Source organism: Notothenia coriiceps, unplaced genomic scaffold, assembly GCF_000735185.1.
Source record: "Notothenia coriiceps isolate Sejong01 unplaced genomic scaffold, NC01 NC01_scaffold00037829, whole genome shotgun sequence".
Classification (NCBI taxonomy): domain Eukaryota; kingdom Metazoa; phylum Chordata; class Actinopteri; order Perciformes; family Nototheniidae; genus Notothenia; species Notothenia coriiceps.
This window is the reverse complement of record NW_011370530.1, coordinates 37,695-50,770: the sequence shown is the minus strand read 5'-3', so window position 1 is coordinate 50,770 and position 13,076 is coordinate 37,695. Positions and strand designations below refer to the sequence as shown.

Here is a 13,076-nt window from a genome sequence, read left to right as displayed (position 1 = left end):
CCAATGCAAAATAAAATACAGCACATAGCTAAAAACTTCAACTGGTAGTTTGCATTTAAGCTTTTGTACAGATAAAATAGAGAACATTAACTTTGCCAACTTGGATAATGGTAGGTGGATTGCTTTATCTTTCACACAGGCTAGATTAATATTAGAGTGAGTTCCTTTACATTGAAATTCACTACATTATTCACTAACTAAAAAGAAGCTCATGAAGAAGTGCTTTCTCCTCATTCAGAACGATACGTTTCCCATGTATTCCCGAGGCTACATCACCAACCTGCAACCACACATTACTCAGCTACTTCAACAGCTCGACACACAAGGTGCACACATGGGTTTCATAAACATATAGCATGCGTTGGAGAAGCTGTAGAGTGAGTAAGTCAGGGGGGGAAATCAGATGGAGATATTCCTTCTTGTAAGAAGAGTTTGGAAGAGTTCTTACCATGGAGTATTTGCTGATGATTCCTGTGTCGTCCCCATGGTAGATGTACACGGCTCCTCCATAGTCATCCTCTTTAGGTGCGCCAATGGCTACATCTGAAACAGGACAAATAGTGTTTGTGTGAAAAGTCTGCAACGAAATGAATGAGTACAAAAATAACTGTGTTTGTGAATGTGTACAAAAGCTTTCATTAACCCTGGGAAACAAGCTGTTACAGTAAGAGTCTTAATAGACAATCATGTGTTGTTAATGCTCATAAAAACTGAGAGAGTGGAAACAAGACTATAAAGTGCTGGCAACAGCCCGGAAACAATGACTCCTTATATAAACTTTATTTTTATAGACCAAAACACTTCCTTGCCATGTGGTTCAGCATACCAAAACAGAAATGGTAAAAGAGTTTTTCAGTAAATGATACAATAATGAACTCATTATGGTGAATACTTAACCAGTAATTTGCTCTTAGTGAGTATTTTAATTTCTACAGTAGTTCTTTTGAATTAAATGGTAGCAGTTTTCTCGTAAATCATTTTCACTCAGCGAGCAAGTCAGGCTCTTTTGACAATCTGAGAGCGACGAGTTGCAAGATGAGTTATGTTTCCCAGCTGTCATCTTTCTCCGCAAAAACACACATGCACACTTTGTGCCAGGCTGCGAGCCCCGAGGCGTATCTCACACGGAGATGAAACCGGGCAGCAGCTTCCAGCCTTGAGTGCGAAAGGGACGCCAAGTCAGGCCTCAAAGGCAAGCCAACAGGCATGAAATGTGTGTTTGCCTCTGGATGACCTCGCACAAATGAGGGTAAGAGAGGGTATTATTTTCTAAAGAGCCCCCTCGCTGCAGGCTAATCAAAACAAAAGATCTATAAAAATGAGAGGTTCTGTTGCATCTACTGAGATCTCAACAAGCCAACATTTGCTTGTGGACTGCAGTGGGAAATTAAAATTGTGTGACTTTATAATTCATTAAATGACAGAGGAAATAGCTTTGTTACAACAATAAAGCAGTGAACACAATAGAAAAGTGACTGGATTTAGATTCATGGACCACTGGAGGACCATTACAAGAATTACACCTATAAAAACATGATCACCATCTTATATCTGACCTTTCACCAGTGGCTCAATGGTTACAAACAGTTAACATGCCGTCAGACAGTGTAGGGTTAAAGGAATTAGCAGTAGTTTCAAATGTAAAGACTGCTTTTTTTGGTGCATTCAAGGACTCTGAGATACAAGAGGAAATCAATACTTTGGTTTGTTGTTTTGGTTGTTGTTTTGTTTTGCATGATTCATTGTATGACTTTTAAATGACTCTCTGCTTGCAATGTATAAATAAACAACAACAAATAAACTTAAAATAACATAATAACTTGTGTTTGCTGTATGCGTGTCTCAAGCAGGGTTTTGAGTTTCCATAGTGAAACTAATTGAAAACAGTGGCTGCCTGCAAGTAGGAAGTCATGTGAAACGTGTGGCACGGCTGTAACAAGGGTCAACCACACTACTGTACAGCACTAAAACATGTTCCACCCACAGTGTGGTCGTAAGTCAGTGATCAGGTCTCCCCTTAAAGTAGAGCAGTGCCCCTTGTGACCCCTTGTCACATGTTTAGATGTCGGATATCAGTCAAGAGCAGTAAAACTTCTCAGGTTGTGTTATTGAATTACTGTTTACAGCTAGAAGAGGAAATACTATCCAACATTCACAGAACAACAGAGAAATAAATGTGTGTTCTCTTCCTTCCTATCCCATAAATCATCTTACCACCTTTCTGATTTATGTTGTGACCCATTGAAGGAACACAGACCCACAGGCTGGAAACGACTGTTTTACATTTCTGTATTTCTTCCCAAATGGAAATGCAGAAGGTTCAATCACTAACACATGTGAATGTATTTATAATAATATAAAATAATGATATTTAATACAAGAAAGCTGTATAATGAAATAAATCACCCAAAAACTCCTACATTTGCTCAGAATGATTCAACATTAAAATATTTGCAGAACATGTACGACAATCAAAATCTAAGTTGCACAGATATATAAAAGTATAGAATGTCAAGCAGACAGTTTGAATGGTTATTACAGTACTGACCTTGATATCCATCGTCATCTATGTCTCCGATTGCAGCAATGCATTCTCCAAAGTGTGCATTGAAAGCGTTGTCACCACTCAATACAGCGTTTTCCTCCATCACCCCCTGAAAACAGAAGGCAGTTTATAACAGAACTGGCAAAAGAAAAAAAGAGATGCACTAAAGCATGCATCTGCAGTAAAATGATTTGGCCCCAACTGTGGCATCTGGCAAATATCCAAACAATTTAACAACAAAACAGACAGTCGACTTTCCCGCAATAACTTATAAATACAGCATGTAGCAACAGAAGCTTTAGTCTTGGTCTGTTAAATAACTCCCCCGGTAGGACTCAAGATGCCCCATTGTTTTATTCTACTGTCATGATAACAAACATGGCCAGAAAGAAATCAAACATGAACATGAGCTAGAATAGACACTGTAGACAATAAGTAAAATACATCTGAAAGTGAGGCTCTCGTGTTCCCATTGACCCCACTCACATTGCCCTTGCTGAGGTACACAGACACCTGGCCCTCGTCCCGGAGCTGGCTGTGCATGGGGGCCCCCACCAGCAGGTCCGACAGGCCGTCCTGGTTCAGATCAACTGCACACAATGAGGAGCCAAAGTAAGAGCCCATCTGGAACATAGCCGAGCCACAGAGCAATGGGTCAGATCACAGACACTTCTTCACTTCATACCATTCACATACGAATCACGTTCTGACTTTTCTTTTTATATCTAAAGCAGCATTAAAGGAATATTTACACAACGTACATCCTAAAACCACCCTGACTTTATTTTATTTACTCAGAGTGGAAAGTGTTAGCTACCTCCCTGGCTTTGGTTTCTGACAAAGTGTGTTCCTTCTTTAAATCCCTGATGCTGTCTATACACTTGAGGCAGATATAAACAGTGCAGTTCTGACAACAAAGTAATCAGAGTAGCGTGCGTGCAACGCATCGCAAGAATCAACTACATGGTCCCTGAGGCAGATTACTTTACATATGGTTGTATAGTATGACAATAGCCTAAACCTATGCTGTATAATGATTGAAAACAGAACTGTCAGCGACCTCTGGAAGAATATAAGACCACATCCGAGCTCATACCATTTTCCCTGAGGCTTGAAAACTCTTCACCAAAGACCCGCCGTCCATTTTGAAAATATAAACCTGCGCGGGAGAAAAGAAATCAGTGAAGTGAGAAATACCAGAGGATTTGAACTCAACTGCTGGAAATAAAACAATAGTAAAAGTCCTTACTTTTCCACTGCCGCTGTGCTGAGGCGCCCCTGCAGCTATGTCTATTGCATTAGGAGAGGAGAAGTGGCCCGCAGTCACGGCATAGCCTGGAGACACGTAGACAACAATCTGTTTTCATTATTTTGCATTGATATATGTGACACTGAAACCCAATAAAAGAGCTGTATAAAGGGAAGAATTGACTACTGTACATCATGATAAAGGATTTACAATTTAATTTACTGCAACGCTCTAAGCAAGGTGATAGATTGGGATTTTTAATACCTAATTTGAGGATATACAAAAACTACAGAAAATTAATCTGACTTTGTTATGCAATCAGAACTGTAGGAATTGTTGTGCCATAGCCTATACCTTTAAGCAAATAAATTCATAAATGCCTTATCTGATATAAAGAACAATTTAAAACAAAAAATGGGTTGCAAGATTCTTTAGGGACACAAATTAAATAAATACAAAAATAATGTAGCCGAACAGTTCTACCGATATACAGACTGTCTTTTTTTTAAATATATTTATACAAAATGAATGGTGTTTTTGTGAATTTACATAGTGCACAATATACAATAGTGAGATATTCAAACGTATCAATATTTTCTATAATGCTGATTCTAAGGCTCTCACCTAGGTAGCTGTATCTGTGTGAGTCCACGTCTTCTTTGTTGGGGCTGTAGAAGGTGTCAGAGGTCAGGTTGTACACCTTGATGGTCCCAGTCCAGTAGTATGACCCCGGTGCCCCCATCACCACCAGCTCCTGAAAATAAAAGCCACATTCATTCAGATGATTCAGCTTCTGTCTGCAGAGCTAAAGCCTGCTGGAGAAAAGGGGAATGAAAAAAAGAGAAAGGCTGCTGGGTGAAAGTCTGGTTAACCAACGGCCACAGACTGGTTTGCGATATCTGATCTCGACCACATGTCAGTCGACACGCGAGCTCAAGCTGCCTCCTTTGATGTGACGAGGAATTCAGAGCACAGGCTAAATTGGCAGCTGTAAAATGAGCTGTTCGCAACTTTTTGTTGTGATGCTCCGCGGCTATTAAAGGGACCAGAGCAAGACAGTTAAGATGCTCTGCTACGGCCATTTCTGAGTCGTGGTTTTCACTTTATTATGTTCTGACCAGTTCTGACGTAATCTGACTCAGAGGATGTGTAGTCACCACTCAAACAAACTGAACCGCACAGACAATAGAGACCTCACAAAGAAGGTAAATATCCCCCTGAGCCTTAATGTCCAACATCTGGACACCATGGTTCAGACAAGGATAAGGTTCAACAGTTGGACATCCTTTCTTTAACTTGTTCAGATTCTTTCAACGGGGGGTTGTTCAAATGCATTAACAGATCAACTCTGACGTCCTTAATGTAACAAAAAAAAAAGATGATTTCCCTGTTGGTCTTTTAAACAGTAGGTTCATTGTGGAATCAAACAGGCAGACGGATCATGTGAAATTATCCCATTTTTAGTCTCTGTGAAAGGAGGACCTTTTTAAAAGCAAAGCCACATGTGCGACTGTGCTCTTGACTCTATTATGCACATCTCATATTCACGTCTTGCATGTCTATGTAAACTTAAGCGAGTCAACTTTTTAAAGCTGTGATTAATGATTATGTTCTTTATCAATCAAACTCCAGTTTATTTTCTTTGAAAATAGTGGAAAATATCCATCACGTTTTCCCACAGCCTGAGTGGACGTCTTCAAATATCTTGTTTTGTCCGTCCAAAATTCTAAAACAAGATATTAAGTTTACAATGACAATAAACTGAGAAAAGCAGAAAATCCGAACATTGGATAACTACTAATGATTGAGCTTCTATTTCTACAACTAAAAATACTTGTATGATGAATAAATGCTTTGAACAGCTTTCCTAGTATTTACAGCTCCAGTATTTAGAGATTAGCACCAGGATAAGAAGGCTTCAATTCTACTAAGCAAAGCAAAGAATCGAGGAAAACTGCACAAACATGAACTTTTCATCAGACGCTTTCTGGGAATGTTTTTGTTTTTACCCTAAGTCACTTACAGTCCATTGTACTTTGCTGAACCTCCTAAATTGAGCGTAACTGTAATCCAAGACTTGAAAAGGACCTGAGAATGCCGCTCATGCGCTACATCAGGAAAGAATTATAATGATAATGCTTGGAACACATAATGTCTAAACTGGTTAAATATACATTTCCAAATGTCAGTGTATTACTCGTTTGCACGTTTACTTGTCAAACTATATTTTAGCATTCATACGTTAAATATATTAGTCTTTCCTGTCTCCATTTCGGCTCACTCCCTACGCTTCACCTTTGCTCACTGCTTTAAGATAAATGAGTGGGAGGGCAAAATATATTTAAGATACACAAAGGTGTTGTGCAACAAGGATATGAGATGTGATGAAGTCATGTGTTAATACAGTAATGCATCTATGCCATAGAGATAAAAAGGAAACTTATATATTTTCTTAAAGGTTTTATCTTATGGAACCACCGGGTCAAGTGAGGCCACTGCAGCCTTTCCTACTGTACCATATGGAAACACCAGATAGCAGAGAGCTAGCTGCTTTGATACAAACACTCATGGATAGGGGAATGGAGATTTTTCACATCATTTTACATCTTAAACATTTTGTGGAAAATAAATTCCAAGTCAGCAAAGAAAGAGGAAGAAAATGTCGAAACGTGAATGATGTGGCAATGTCAACGGAAATCATGCAGCTGACAAAAGATTGTCTGAGAGCCCTGATAAAACTAAAAGAGACAGCAAGGAAGCTAACTAATACTTTCTATTAGTATGTAACAGGAAAAGAATGCAAACTGTTGTTGAAGATGTGCTGTGTTTGCCAAACTGTCAATTGACCGATGAAGCCAAGAATACAGAGTTTGTACGACAACAAAACAACTATCTTTGTGAGACGTACAGAAATAGAGTATGCCTATACCATGTATTAAGAAGATGAACAAGCATTGTTACTGACCTCCGTAAAAACTCCCGCTATCCCAGCTTGGCACGAGCCGTGCTCTTCCCCATACTTCCGCTTATAGTCTGTAAGAAAAAATACAAACCACAAATTATTTCACTGTGTGCTCGAGCCAGCATTTACTGGAGTTTTTCCTGCATTCCATATAGAGCTAGTCAAAGTCCCAGTCCCATCCACAAAGAGTCTGGGGCCAGAAAGCAGGGGTGCAAAGAGAAAACTTGGAGGGGGGACACAGTGCTCTCAGGTTACAAAAATATTGAGTTTGGATCTGCGGCGCATGATGCACTGTAAATACGCTTCCATGCAAAGTCGGCCTGGCTTCTTCTCAACTGTTGGCAATGAGAGTTGCGGAAGGAAGTGAAATCCTGACCTGGGAGCACAATTAAGGTATAAGACCGGCTTTGATAAATAGCTCCGAGTCACATATTAAAACACACGAAGAACACATTTGCATGAGTCAGCTTCAAATGTTATACAGTACATTATCTTTTAGAAGGAACTTGATTGTTAGTGTTGTAGACAGAGCGCAAAGAAAAGAAAACAGCACAAATGGATTTGATTTATTTCAATCATAACAAAATCTGATTCATCTACCCTGCAAGAAATGTTTTATTTGAAAACACCTGATCTCTGAACTGGAGAAAAGTCGGTATAATTAAACCTTTCAGAAAATGTTTCACTTTTTGCATAAAGGTGCACAGGGATTTCAAACTCTGCACCGCATTGGACAGAATGCTCATATATTTGGATTAACAAACCCGTAAGAGTTGTCTCCTCCTGCCAAAGTACTTTTGTGGGACGGAGGAGGAGAGATCACACTTCAAGGCTCTCCTGCTACTAGTCTCCAGAGCCAGAACACCAATCAGAGGCCATGGTGAAGGCTGCTGAGATAAAACTTAACCACAGAAGATGATAAAAAGGCTAAACCCAATTGTTTCCAAGTTTCTTTCTCTTTTTCTCTGGGAAATCAATATTAGGACAAATTCTGTGTCTGTGCTGGACTTTGAGGGGTTACGAGTCCAATGGTCGACACAAACCACTAAGATTTCTGACCCCCAGCAATGCATTTGAGCTTTTCTCTGTCAGCCTTATGTGAGAAGTTTGAGGGTAAAAAATAAAAAGGAACATCTTGATTACATTTGTGCATCCACTGTACCTTCATAACAAGGGATGAGCGGCTTGGTCCTGCCCTGAAGAGTGGGAGGAATGATGGAGCAATATCCGTGCGGAAGGATATGCTCTGTTTGGTCGTAGTAGACGTTTTTCCAGCGGTGAGCACACGCCTGAGAGAGAAAAACAGGAACGGAAAACAAAATAAGACTCATGTCCAAGCAGTAAACACAAACATTCAAGGCGGGCGGGCGGGCAGGCCCCTTCCTCGCAGAGCTGGAGTCAGCGTGTCTCTGCGGCTGTCAAATGATCGTCAATGAGAGGGGGAGAAAGCCCCTCCATAACCCCTGACCAGAGAGCCATGGTCTGTGGTGTGAATATTTCCGCTGCAGCGTGAGATCTGTGTGCAGCATTTAATGTGCAGCAGAAAATCTTCACCGTTTTAATTTCAAAACTTCTCCTCCGGGCCTTACAGCCAGCTGAATAAGCCAAAAGGTTCAGACAGGGGATCAAAGACAGAGAACAAACTCCCACGTTATTATGATCCTGCTCAAACAGGGGGGACATTGCTGAAACTGACAGTGAGTAATTCTCAAAACAATATTTTTCTGCTGTGTTTTTTAAAAATAAAACATTCCACAGATCGATAGGGAAACAGGATAATATAATATTTAAAACTCGGCCCAGATCAGGCCACATAAATGTTTAAATGTGGTAATACTTTAGCACCCTGGGGGGATGGTGGTGGGGCTCCTGTGGCTCTGGGGACAGATATGGACGCGCGCACACACACACACACACACACACACACACACACACACACACACACACACACACACACACACACACACACACACACACACACACACACACACACACACTTAATGAATATAAGAGCTGGGTAGATTGTGGGCGTCTGGAAGTAAGATGGTGCATTGAGAAATGCTTGTGTTTGAAAGGAAGGCTAGGACAACAGCAGTAGCAATACTAACATCAAGTCTCCCTCTTGAGTAGAAGCAGATTCTTTAAAAAAAGAAAAAGAATCAGCTGACAGCGAAAGAAGGGGCTCTGGCAGCGGCTGAGAAGTTCTGTTGAGGCAGCAAAGAAGGCTTTTATGGTCGGAGTCTGTGCTGTTTTCATGTTCCTGTTCAGTTAAAGGCTCGCTGGTCACAAACAAGGCCCTCTGATGAAATCACCACTGTACACATCTGCTGAGCAGCCGTCTCCCTCCCATTGCACATGAACGTGAGTCTATTCAGATGAGATAAAAAAAACATCTATGGCTCTGGAAAGTCACCACCTTTCTTTGTGCGGCTAGAAGCTTGTTTCTATAAAAACGACTCTAGTGCCGAAGACTGACAACTCCAAGAACAAGTTTTGGTCCATGAGTTTAAAAATCATGCCAATACATTCTAATGAGGTATGAAAAACTAACAACATATTGAGGTTTAGGAGGCCAAACAGTTATTTGGACGTCTGCATGAGGAGGTATTCTTGTATTCTCTTAGACTCCCATAGGAGGCGGTCAATCGGCGGCAGGTCTATCAAACACACACCTGTTCAAGTGTTTCAAGAGCTGCCCGCTCCACCAGTCGCCTTCAAACTGTCCTGTGAGGCCGCTGGTTTCCTCGCTACCCACCGCCAGGGCCGGGGGTTAATGTTTAATGAAAGGCTGACCTTGGACGGGACCACCAGTGAGGGGCTGAAGCCTAAACAAACTCTGCCAGCTGCCCTATGGTCTCTGTGCAAATACCCCACCAAGCACCTCTGGGATTATCACCACAAGTTAGTTAGTCTTCTGGTTTCTCTAAATCCCTCTCGACTATTTTATAAACAACAATCTACTTTTGACCAAACCTGTTCCACTGGCTCTTCCAGCTCCAAACAGGAGGAAGATGTTTCACAGCGTTATGTAACCACACAGCAGTTTCCAAATCTGTCTGACATTGTTGCTTTGTGCAAAACCATTCTAAAATCTCAGTTTTTACTTCATGAACATCACGTAATAGAAGAAAGGGTTGTAATGTTGAGAGCAGCTGTGGTTTATTAGAATAGTTTATGGTTAGACATTACAAACAATGATGTTAGTAAAATTAGGTCAGCTTTTTACGAGTGTGCATGGTTTGCATTAGACAGTTTGGTGATGTGAGTTGGGCGTCGCGTCACGGGACTCACCAGTATTTTGCCGTTGGCCTTGTCCTGACGGGCCAGGCTGACCCCCATCCACTCATCATCCCGGTCTCCTTGGCATGTCTTCCCACACGACTCCCTGGGCCTGTTTCCTGAGAGACAATGACAGCATTTTTAAAGAAGTCATCAGGACGGAGGATGTCTTCAATTAAGTGGCTTGTTACTTGTCAGCTATTATTCACTTTTTGTGTTCTTGTATTACTTCTGCTGGATGTGTGGGGGATGTAGTTGACAGCTTGAAATGCTAAAGATCCAACATTACAAAAGGCTGTGCAGCTGATAAAGTCAATACTGTATGTCACTTTTACTCAACGAGAAAAATATCTATTAAGACCTAGTCCAACAACACTGGGCATTTGATGTTACTATTAATATTGATATGTGATTGTTATGGAAGTCTAATAACAATATATTGTCTGATATTTATTTTTTACAAACTAATAGAATCAGTTTAGGTCTGCAACTAATCATTTCGGTTATAGTTGAGTAATTTAAATTGATAAAAACGCAGATTAATTAAACATCAGAAAACAATACAAAAAGAATGATGATCATAATTTCCGGAAGCCAAAGGAAATGGCATAAAAAGTCAGACATACATTATCAAATTCCTTATAGCTTACTGTACCATGAACACTGCTTTGTATTAACATCAGTGATCAGAATATAAATCTAGCAATCTAACAAAATTGCGCATAATTAAAGAATGAAGTCAGAAAAAAAAACAAGAATCCATGGCACCTAACAACTTTTCTCTTTAAATGTCCAAATCTTCACTTCCCCAAGTTGTATTAACTTTCTCCCTGCAGACAATTGATTCAGCACAATGGCATGTAGAGTGTTTCTCTGTCAGAGGGTTGAGAGTATACAGTCTTTGGTGTTGAACTCCATGTGGCTCACTGAGCACGAGCAGCTCACTGTTGATAATGTATGTTTTTCTTGGTGACACATTGACAGAGCGCAGAGTTAATATTAAATCCATGCCTGCACCCCGGCTTCCTTGACCACAAGAACAGAGCCGACGCTGGGAAGGGGGGGTGAAGCTCAACTTTTTTGGCTCACATGCTTGGAAAATATTAGCAAAAGCATAAATCATATATATCAAAAATATGTATGGACCTATGCACACAGAACCCTTGTGTTTTACATGTCTCCATAAAGCAGGTTCATAACTAAGAGAACAACTGTCGCACTGTTAAGAGTAGACCAGAATAAGGCTTCATTATTCTGATAAAACAAAACAGATGCTTGGGGGAGTTAAGGCAAAGAGAGAGGACAAGGGAAAGCTGCAGGAAAGCTCAGCATGCATGTGTGTGTATGGACTTTAATACCAGATAGGGAAATTTTCTGTGAGATGACTGTTAATTTCTGAACTGGTCAAGATGTGCATGTGATACCCTGAGGTTGCAGCTAGTGTGTTTGTCATTATATGCTCTTATCTTTACGCTGCAGCACTGGTGACTGACCTCTTCCCAGATCCATCTCCGTGCAGCGTCGATCTGGGTTGCTGTGAATTCGGCACTTGTACACAGCTCCAGGAGAGTGCACAGAGCTACTGTAGGTGGAGTTGGCCTTTGGAGCCCCTACTATTAACCTGCAGACATGAACACAGGGGACAGGATTTGGACAAACGCTTAAAATATATTTAACGGTGCCAGTGAATCTTTTAAATGATAGAAACACAATTTGTGCCAGCAGAAAAAGTTACAGTAAGAGCTGACATTGCTTATAATGATTAATATTACACTTTTTCTAATGCACACTGAAACACACCAACATCTGCTTTAAAAGTACAAATGCATTGCATCATTAATTGCGAAAGAAAATAACAGCTTTTCCATTAACAGTAAAACATGGGACTCACCAGCGTGTGTTGTCATGATAATGCTCCAGCACAGAATAGCCAAAAAAACTAGAATTTGGTCCGCGGAACACCAAATGATGTTCTAAGTCTATATTATAAGAATAAGCCACTGAAATAGAGAGATAGACGTAAAAAACATGTTGTAATCCCGTGTTGTGTTTCCAAAGAGGAGCCATCCCTTTGCGCATCATGCGTAATAACGCGGTTAAAGTGTCCAAAAAGAGAAAAGAAAGGGGGGAAAGAACGAGGAGGAACTGTCAGGTCTACAGTAGTCAAACTGTTACAAAACTATCTTTCAGTAGTTTTTCCCCGGTCTGGTGAAGCATGTAGGCTGTGATGGAAACGCTTGTAGAGGAAAGTTAACGGTCTGGTAAATAACGGTGCGTCAGCTCCTCTCCATTCTGTGTCAATCTGAGAAAGTTTTTGCTCGCAGGCTCCCCTGTCGTGGAGATAAATGCAGTCAGATGTGGAAAGTTAACAACAAATCGCAGGGGTATGACCGGAAACACGAAAAGTTGTTCTCAAAATAAAAAATCACTGCCAGTCGTATCAAGTCATGGACATTTAATTTGAAGGTTTAAACCGGAATACGTGTATTCGCTGTGCTCCACTGACACTGGTAACGCGGTCACGGAGAGACGCGGATGGTTTTGAGGCGCAAAGCATCACATTTCATCAGTGGGTTTTGGGGGCTCCACTCTCTTAATCTGAGAGAGGAGGGCCCTCTGCTGCCATCTAACGTTTTCCATTCACAACGAACAGCGTCACTTCCTCGTTATTAAAAACTAATTTTAATGAGATATTCTACTTCTGTCACGAAAATCACCAGGGATATTGCAATTTCTATAAAAGTCAATACAATTAAATAATGAAAACCTGTTCCAAAGTGAGGAAGGTTTAATAAGGGAGTTTTGGCAAACATGTTCAAATAAAACCCCACTAAGAAGCACCTTTTGACTTTGTTTCTTGGGTCACATGTTATGATATATTGCAGTACTGGCTCTCTTTAAAACAAAGCATTGTCAACCAATTGTGACCCGTCAACCAAAGAATGATTTGAATTCCTTTGTTTTATTGTAGTAGAAGTCCGGACAAAATCATTTATAAGAAATCAAAATATTATGTAGCAGAAATATACATTTTCCCCTTT

General features: G+C 40.6%; 1 protein-coding gene across 1 annotated transcript in view; it reads right to left on the bottom strand.

The window, feature by feature from the left end:
* Positions 1-12,322, bottom strand: part of itga9 (integrin, alpha 9) — a 45,225-nt gene extending 32,903 nt beyond the window's left edge. The window contains exons 1-11 of the mRNA XM_010797351.1: positions 11,927-12,322; positions 11,529-11,656; positions 10,048-10,154; positions 7,919-8,045; positions 6,760-6,827; positions 4,419-4,548; positions 3,795-3,880; positions 3,642-3,704; positions 3,032-3,169; positions 2,549-2,654; positions 449-543 (exon numbers count right to left, since the gene is read on the bottom strand). Of these exons, the coding sequence (XP_010795653.1) occupies positions 449-543; positions 2,549-2,654; positions 3,032-3,169; positions 3,642-3,704; positions 3,795-3,880; positions 4,419-4,548; positions 6,760-6,827; positions 7,919-8,045; positions 10,048-10,154; positions 11,529-11,656; positions 11,927-12,117 (1,239 nt within the window). The 5' untranslated portion in view covers positions 12,118-12,322. The remainder of the gene's footprint in view (positions 1-448; positions 544-2,548; positions 2,655-3,031; positions 3,170-3,641; positions 3,705-3,794; positions 3,881-4,418; positions 4,549-6,759; positions 6,828-7,918; positions 8,046-10,047; positions 10,155-11,528; positions 11,657-11,926) is intronic.
* Between the last annotated feature and the right edge of the window lie 754 nt (positions 12,323-13,076).